The 8,572-nt window shown below is 49.6% G+C and overlaps 2 protein-coding genes across 14 annotated transcripts in view; one reads left to right on the top strand and one right to left on the bottom strand.

Moving 5' to 3' along the window:
* Window positions 1-380: 380 nt before the first annotated feature.
* Window positions 381-4,716, top strand: LOC117652900. 7 transcript variants are annotated; one of them, XM_034398113.1, is made up of 5 exons: window positions 381-515; window positions 586-1,467; window positions 1,537-2,184; window positions 2,722-2,886; window positions 3,605-4,716. In XM_034398113.1, exons 1-5 carry the CDS (start codon window positions 468-470, stop codon window positions 4,646-4,648), a joined length of 2,787 nt encoding a protein of 928 aa, XP_034254004.1. In that variant the 5' UTR covers window positions 381-467; the 3' UTR covers window positions 4,649-4,716. The 7 variants fall into 7 exon arrangements, with proteins under 7 accessions (XP_034254004.1, XP_034254000.1, XP_034254001.1 ...); XM_034398109.1 differs by having other exon boundaries at window positions 1,537-2,544; XM_034398110.1 differs by having other exon boundaries at window positions 1,537-2,886; window positions 3,605-3,784; window positions 3,965-4,716.
* Window positions 4,717-5,266: 550 nt separating this feature from the next.
* The window catches only part of LOC117652896 (spectrin beta chain, non-erythrocytic 1), a 53,691-nt gene continuing 50,385 nt past the window's right edge, over window positions 5,267-8,572 (bottom strand). For 4 of the 7 annotated variants that reach the window (XM_034398096.1, XM_034398098.1, XM_034398099.1 and 1 more), the window contains 9 exons: window positions 8,199-8,309; window positions 8,026-8,108; window positions 7,569-7,941; window positions 7,354-7,492; window positions 6,979-7,264; window positions 6,748-6,906; window positions 6,379-6,498; window positions 6,148-6,179; window positions 5,267-6,059 (listed from right to left, as the gene is read on the bottom strand). In XM_034398096.1, coding sequence (XP_034253987.1) covers window positions 5,778-6,059; window positions 6,148-6,179; window positions 6,379-6,498; window positions 6,748-6,906; window positions 6,979-7,264; window positions 7,354-7,492; window positions 7,569-7,941; window positions 8,026-8,108; window positions 8,199-8,309 — 1,585 coding nt within the window. In that variant the 3' untranslated portion in view covers window positions 5,267-5,777. The remainder of the gene's footprint in view (window positions 6,060-6,147; window positions 6,180-6,378; window positions 6,499-6,747; window positions 6,907-6,978; window positions 7,265-7,353; window positions 7,493-7,568; window positions 7,942-8,025; window positions 8,109-8,198; window positions 8,310-8,572) is intronic. The other 3 variants (XM_034398097.1, XM_034398101.1, XM_034398100.1) reach the window with 3 other exon arrangements.

Below are 8,572 nucleotides of genomic sequence, written 5' to 3'. Positions count from 1 at the left end.
GGAACAAATTCAATTGTTCGTCCCGAGACAGCCAAGACTTGCCAGCAATGCCAGTGAACTGCAAACAAAGTACAAGGTGAAGGTCTGACAGTGTGATGCCAGTGCGCGCCAGCGCCAAGCCGAACAGCACGCGGCGATTTCCCTAGACTACAGTTAGTGCGGGTTCTCATCGTTCTGACACTCAGTTTTGCCACCCTCCGAGCACCCCAGGCAACACCTTTAAGTCTCTCGTCATTGGGATTCGACAAAAAACAAGACAGGGTGAGGCGGCATGAAGGTCGTGGGTCTGTTTGAAATCGCCAAGTTTCTGCGATGGTGTGCACTTGGCTTGTGTTTTCCTGACTCGCCGTCTGAGCTTGGCCGGGTACCTCGCCGAAGAGCAAACACCGCGCACCTGAACTCATGCACGATGCGAAAGTATAAAAGGGCGGAGCCGCCGGCGACGACACTGTCTCTCCATCGGCAGCATGGCGAAAATTGTGTCTTTCGTCGTCTTGGCTTTCTGCGCCCTGCAGGTAAAAAGTGAATCTTTTCCTCTCCGGCTTACAAAAAGTGCTTGCCAACAACAATCGTGGGTTTTCTCAGATTGCTTCGGGCACGCCGTTGTTCGGCTTCAACTTCGGCGGCCGCGGAAACGCAAAGCTCGCCGAGGATGCCGCCAAGGACGCCGTCGTGAAGGTGAAGGTGGCCGCGGACACAGCGAGCGCCAGCGACGAGGCTCTCCACGCCGCGGCCGAGGGTGTCGAGGACAGCCTCTCCACCTTCGAGCGCACCCTCCAGTCCGCCAGCAGGGGACTCCGCTCCGGACTCGGCTGGTTCGGCTGGGACTCTGACGATGAGGAGAACAAGATAACCGTTACCAAGACCGTGGACGAGCCCAAGAATTTCACCCTGGGTCTCGTCGACGGCGCTCTCAAGGTCAAGGTGGTTGAGGAGGAGGAGGAAGAGGAGGAAGGCATCTTCGCATCCACCCTGAAGGCAGCCAGGTCGGCTCTCGGCAAGCTGGGCGACTTCCTCGGCTTGGACGACGACGAGGAGGACGAGGAGGACCAGGAGCTCTCGGTGGTCATCAAGCGCGACGAGGCGAAGGCTGTTGCCGCCGTGGAGCTCGTGAATCGCGGTAAGGACGAGGCCGAGAAGGACCTCGACATCGCCTCCCAGGCGGCCGACGAAGGCCTTCTGCAGAGGGCTGCTGACGCTGCCGAGGCCGCCCTGGCCGCTGGGTTCGAGGCCGCGGACGCCGCCAAGGACACCGCCAGGGCCGCCCTGGCCGCCGGCATCGAGGTCGCCCAGGACGCCGAGCGCAAGGTGCAGGAGACCATTGCCAAGGCCACCGAGCAGGCCAAGGAGGCTCTAGAGATCGCCAGCAACTCCATCGCCGCCCAGATCAAAATTGCCGCCGAAATTGACGAGCAGCGAGAAGCTGCCGCCCAGGCCGCCGTGCGCATCGCTCGTGAAGCAAGCGAGGTAAGTCCGCGCGGGCTTTTGAATGAAATCTCCCTATACCGCCTGCTGTGAGTCTGCTTTCTCCCTCAGGTGTTCGATGAGATCATCAAGAAGGGCGAGTCGGATGCTGCCGAACTGAAGGAAGCCGCCGAGGAGGAGATCGAGGCCAACAAGCAGCTCGTCGTGGAGGCCAGGACCGCCGTTGACGAAGCCCTGGACTCCGCCATGGAGGCCGCCGAACAGGTTGACTACGCCGCCGACGTCCAGGTCACGCTGGCTCTGGAATCCAACGCGGACGACCAGACCCTGGAGGCCGTCCTCGAGGAGAAGAGCAAGGCTGCCGCTGGAGTCGAAGCTGAGCTGAAAGCCGCAGCAGAGGCCAACGAGGACGTCGACATTGCGATCGACGATGGCCTCGCCGCCATCGACAGCATCCAGAACCTCACCGACGCACTCATTGACGGCTACATTCAGGCAGCAGAGAGCGCAAAGAAGGCAGCCGATGCCCAGCTTGAAGCTTCCCTTGCCATCGCAGAGGACATACTGCTCACCGTCGATGCTGAAAAAACTGCCTCAGACGCCGATGATGTAGAGATCGAGTTGACCGTCGAGACCACCACGACCACAGCTACCCCCGAAGTCATCAAAATTGACATCAGCGACAAAGGCGAAGAAGGGAAGGCAGCTCCCGATGCCGATGGACTGATCACCATCGACTTGGACATTGTGGAGAAACAGGACACTACCACCGCCGCCCAGGAGACTACCACTGCCGCCGAAGAGACTACCACCGCCGCTGCTGCCAAAATCGACCTTGACATCGACATTAGCACCAGCAGCGACAAGGTCATAGAGGAGGAGGCTGCGGACAACACCGATGGACAGATCACCATCGACTTGGACATTGTGGAGAAACAGGACACTACCACCGCCGCCCAGGAGACCACCACTGCCGCTGAGGAGACTACCACCGCCGCTGCTGCCAAAATTGACCTTGACATCGACATTAGCACCAGCAGTGACAAGGTCGTAGAGGAGGAGGCAGCTCCCGATGCCGATGGACTGATCACCATCGACTTGGACATTGTGGGGAAACAGGACACTACCACCGCCGCCCAGGAGACCACCACTGCCGCCGAAGAGACTACCACCGCCGCTGCTGCCAAAATCGACCTTGACATCGACATTAGCACCAGCAGCGACAAGGTCGTAGAGGAGGAGGCTGCGCGACACGATGGACTGATCACCATCGACTTGGACATTGTGGAGAAACAGGACACTACCACCGCCGCCCAGGAGACTACCACTGCCGCCGAAGAGACTACCACCGCCGCTGCTGCCAAAATCGACCTTGACATCGACATTAGCACCAGCAGTGACAAGGTCGTAGAGGAGGAGGCAGCTCCCGATGCCGATGGACTGATCACCATCGACTTGGACATTGTGGAGAAACAGGACACACCACCGCCGCCCAGGAGACTACCACTGCCGCCGAAGAGACTACCACCGCCGCTGCTGCCAAAATCGACCTTGACATCGACATTAGCACCAGCAGTGACAAGGTCGTAGAGGAGGAGGCAGCTCCCGATGCCGATGGACTGATCACCATCGACTTGGACATTGTGGAGAAACAGGACACTACCACCGCCGCCCAGGAGACTACCACTGCCGCCGAAGAGACTACCACCGCCGCTGCTGCCAAAATCGACCTTGACATCGACATTAGCACCAGCAGCGACAAGGTCGTAGAGGAGGAGGCAGCTCCCGATGCCGATGGACTGATCACCATCGACTTGGACATTGTGGAGAAACAGGACACTACCACCGCCGCCCAGGAGACACCACTGCCGCCGAAGAGACTACCACCGCCGCTGCTGCCAAAATCGACCTTGACATCGACATTAGCACCAGCAGTGACAAGGTCGTAGAGGAGGAGGCAGCTCCCGATGCCGATGGACTGATCACCATCGACTTGGACATTGTGGAGAAACAGGACACTACCACCGCCGCCCAGGAGACTACCACTGCCGCCGAAGAGACTACCACCGCCGCTGCTGCCAAAATCGACCTTGACATCGACATTAGCACCAGCAGCGACAAGGTCGTAGAGGAGGAGGCTGCGGACAACACCGATGGACAGATCACCATCGACTTGGACATTGTGGAGAAACAGGACACTACCACCGCCGCCCAGGAGACCACCACTGCCGCCGAGGAGACTACCACCGCCGCTGCTGCCAAAATCGACCTTGACATCGACATTAGCACCAGCAGTGACAAGGTCGTAGAGGAGGAGGCAGCTCCCGATGCCGATGGACTGATCACCATCGACTTGGACATTGTGGAGAAACAGGACACAACCACCGCCGCCCAGGAGACTACCACTGCCGCCGAAGAGACTACCACCGCCGCTGCTGCCAAAATCGACCTTGACATCAACATTAGCACCAGCAGCGACAAGGTCGTAGAGGAGGAGGCTGCGGACAACACCGATGGACAGATCACCATCGACTTGGACATTGTGGAGAAACAGGACACTACCACCGCCGCCCAGGAGACCACCACTGCCGCCGAGGAGACTACCACCGCCGCTGCTGCCAAAATCGACCTTGACATCGACATTAGCACCAGCAGTGACAAGGTCGTAGAGGAGGAGGCAGCTCCCGATGCCGATGGACTGATCACCATCGACTTGGACATTGTGGAGAAACAGGACACAACCACCGCCGCCCAGGAGACTACCACTGCCGCCGAAGAGACTACCACCGCCGCTGCTGCCAAAATCGACCTTGACATCAACATTAGCACCAGCAGCGACAAGGTCGTAGAGGAGGAGGCTGCCCCCGAGGCGGATACTACCACCGCGGCTGCGTCCACTCTCAGCGCAAATGTTGACCTGACCGGTGTGGCTGCTGAGGAGACAGCATCTTCCGATGTGAGTGAGGACGTCGCCGACGCCATTGAGAATGTGGTGGAGGCATTGGAGAACCTGGCTTCCGTCGCTGAAAGTGATGCCGAGGCGACTACCACTGTCCAGCCCCAGATTCTGATCGACATCACCGTCGGAGGTCAGAGCGCTTCGGCTGACTCGTCCAATTCCACTGCTGTCGCCATGAGCGCACTCGCCTCTGCCATCCAGGGCGCCCTGACTACCATTGCAGGAGACTCTGTTATGTTGTTCAACCTCACGCAAGCAGCTTGATCACTGTCTGTCCGCTATTACTCGTATAGGCCTTGATATAAACCTAATAAATCGTTGGTCAAATGTTATATGATTTGCCTTGTTGTTCTGACGCCATGGTTCAATCGCCTTCTGTGAGGTTCGAACAGGTTTCGCTTGACATTAACGTCTAAAATGTAGCCATGGGACTTACAGAAAAGAAAAGATTTTGAATTTCAAACAATTTATTGTTTTAGATGCCTCTAGCATCAAAGCACATAAATTGACAACTCTGACAAGGAGTATAAACCCCTAAACACGATCTTTAATTTACAGAACTTACAAATATATAACAGAATTATATGTATTTTTTACAGCTTTAATATACATAAACTGTAAATATATATATATTTATAGTATAAATATCCACAAAAGAAGGCGTATATACACCATGATATATAATCTCTATAACACAAAAGCAAAAGTCGCTATGTCAACATCTACCCAATAACAATAAAATCCTGATGGCACAGGTCTTCCACAGTTAAACTCCAGAGCATTTTTTTAACGAGATATTAATTGATATGGGTGCTGCAGATACATAATCTATGATCAATGGGATTAGACAGGATATGTAACAAAGATAAATCATAACATAAATCACACACTAATCACTTTGTATATGTACAGATAAATATAACAAATTTGCAACAGTTTTCATAAAGAACTTCAAAACAATGTTAACAATCAATAAAAGGGCTGAGGTAATTCTGGGCAAAATACATTCATTGTTTCAAGAACAGAAATTTTTCTCATCACCCTGTTGGCAAGTATGAAGAAAGCTGCAGGCCATCCTTCTACTTTCCAACTAAGAATATGGTACACTCTTTGGCCTCTATAATCATTGGCCATACACAGCAAATATTACAGATAAATTAATTTTCAATCTGTACAATTCATGAATTTGGTATGTTTTTATATTTTAGCCTCATCATATGCATACAATTTTTTCTAGTCAAACCTACAAAATAAAATTGGACAAAAGTTCCGAACATCCAGCTTAAAGGTCTGAAGCTTTAAGACAGATTCCTGTTTTCCAATAGGAATCAAAGTCAACTTAAAAAGAGATGGAAATGAATTGATTAATCCTTCAACAAACAGACAAATAACATTAAACACGGTCCTGGCGCTGTTTTCTTCGGAACAAATTGCTCAAAACACTACTGCGTCTATCTTTCCCTTCATTGTTAGATGGGGATCGTGATCCCTTATTGGAATGCTCATTTTCGCTAGAGCTCTCACTAGGCCTACGTTGAACCATGTTGCCTGAGTTGGTACGGTCGAGTTGATGGTAATGAAGAGACCCAGCGGGTGGTGGTGCAACATATGGTGGCAAAGAATTGGGCCGGCTACTGCTGCCAACAGGAACCACCACAGCTTCTCGAGGCTGTACCTGTAAGAAAAAAGAACAACAAGAATAGATTTTTTATTAAATAGATAGAATAGAGAGGAATTAATTAGGATTGGAATGTGTCTCTTACCTGCTTCCCTGCGGTTCCCACATTGCGATAAACTGGAAAAGGAAAAAAGGAAAAAAGAAAGAAATGAGTTTTTGTAAACATTGGGATGGAACAAAATCCAATAGTTGGCAAAGTTGTTAGTTTACATATAGTTCTAAAACAGAGACATTGAAGCTACCCTTCAGTGTGTCATAAAAAATAAAAATGAAAGCCAACATATGTTTTGTTAGTGTAACTGATAAAGACACTTACTTGGTTGTTGAGGTATTTGATTTTCCCAACTATCTCGATGTTGCAGCTGAGGCACACCCGGCAGCATACCCATAGGAGGTCTATTCGGGGGAGCTGATGATGGCAGTGGGGGTGGGGATTCTAACAGCAACAAGCAGATATTGTTATGTAAGCACATGGTTTAAGCAATAAGATTGCATGACATAAATTCGCAAAAGCCCTCATGAAGAAACTAATGCGTCCAAAAGTAAAGCTATCATAAAAAGTCATTGTAAATTAAAAACTAGAAGCAAACTCTCCAAAAAAATCAGATCCCACAAAAGCACCCTAATTAACTGGCAAATTAGAAAGAAAAGACACTTAAAATTTATAACAGCCAATATTTTGTACCTTGATGGGGTGAAGTCAGCTCCTGACTACTCTGATGCCGCCATGCAGTATCGCCGTTGGTGTAAGTAGCATTGTTCTGATTAGAAAGTCGCTGTTGAGCTGGCAGCGTAGATCCTCTTGACTGAGGGTTAAATGAAGGTGGTCTCATGAATTCTCCATCTGTAAGTAGGCAGGTGTTAATAACAGCACATCCTAGAATTCAGGAGAAAAATGGAAAGATAGAGGACATACCATGTGGCCTAGGTCTCATACCATCAGTTGTGACTTCAGTTGTTGGTGAACGAAGAGGAATTGGAGGTGGGGCTTGCCGAGGAATAACTTGAGGTGGTAAATTGTTGTTATTTCGATGTTGTTGTAAAAGTTGAGTTTGACTTGGAGCACCTCTCGGGAATGAATTCGTAGGTAATGTATTGGGGCGGCGAGGGTTTGTTTCAGGAGATGAGCCTCGACTAGATCCTGAGCTGACATCCACATTGGATCCCACAGCAGGCACTCGGTCTAAATTATTTGTACCTTGCTATAAGTGCATAAATTAAAAATATAAAAAATTAGTGTGAAAGGCAACACAAAGATAATTTGAAGAAGGTTTTGAACCAAGCTTCCCACCTTCTGTGATTCATCATAGCTCAGCAGCTGCATACTTGGAGGCAACTGAGCATGGAAAGAAATTTTTGTGACCCAATCCAGCATTTCGGCTTCATTGGGTGCTAAAAATAGGAACTCTGAGCCATCCAAACAGCACAGCCTGAAATACAGTTATCCAGTTAAATATGTTACTGAAATGTAACTTTACATATACTCTAAATAAACTAAGAACTAACCTGAAAACATGTTTCCTTTTGGTGTAGTTATCAGCCTTTTCACATCGTGCCTTCAAGATGACCATAGGGGAGGAGGCTGCCTTGCTGTCGTGGAAATCTTGCTGATCTTTGAAGAAGCACAGAAGCTGTCCACACAAGACAGTGTAGAAAGACTTCCATGATCGAACAGCAGCCTTCTTTCCTCCACCTTGCAATTCGTGCTTTCGATCCAGCATGCCTTGAATCTCCACAGGGGGCAGCTGCTCCAGTTGTTGTTCCATTCGCTGCAATTTGCGGAAGCTCTGAGTGCGACGACGGGTTGTAAAGCTTGGAGTTCTTTTTGGCTTCTTAAGTTCTACACGCATACTTTCAGCTCTCTTTACATCTCCAGTAGCTGCACAGGAAAAAAAATCATGACAATTTCTAAAGGAGTTGTTGTATTAAATACATTGCAAAAAATTTTAATGTTTATTGTTACCCTTCCTGAGGCGATCTCCAAACATTTGAGAAATACTACTGGACTTTTGAACACCAGTATCTGTGTTGTCAGGAGCATGGAGCCTGGAAAATAGAGAGCATATTCATACAAAAGTGAAGTTTTATTATGAGAGAAGAGAGACGAAAGAAAGTTTTCAATCAGTTATACAACACCTTGATGGGTTAATTGCAGAAACAGAATTAGATTTCACGATAGCAAATGCACCAACCATAGAAGAGTCATCTTCCTCAGTGACTGAGACTGATGGGACAACATTCTCTGAGCTGGTAAGAATAGACATAGCATGCATTATAAGAGAGCTACATCATGCACTTTTCACAAATTTACTCCCCACCCCATGACAGAATAGTGTCTTGCTATGGCATGCACCAGGCCAGAGAAAAGAGAAACCCGTTAGAAGAAGGATTGAGAAGGATGGTAAAGGGAAATATACAAAAATAGAGTAAGGACAGGAAAGAAATTCATGCATTTCAAAATAAGTATCTGGCCTGGACCCAATATCAAAACATGCAAACGCAAAAAAAAG

Source organism: Thrips palmi, unplaced genomic scaffold (genome assembly GCF_012932325.1).
Source record: "Thrips palmi isolate BJ-2018 unplaced genomic scaffold, TpBJ-2018v1 HiC_scaffold_7, whole genome shotgun sequence".
NCBI classification, from domain to species: domain Eukaryota; kingdom Metazoa; phylum Arthropoda; class Insecta; order Thysanoptera; family Thripidae; genus Thrips; species Thrips palmi.
Note: the sequence above shows the minus strand (reverse complement) of the source record. Positions and strands in the feature narration are given on the sequence as shown.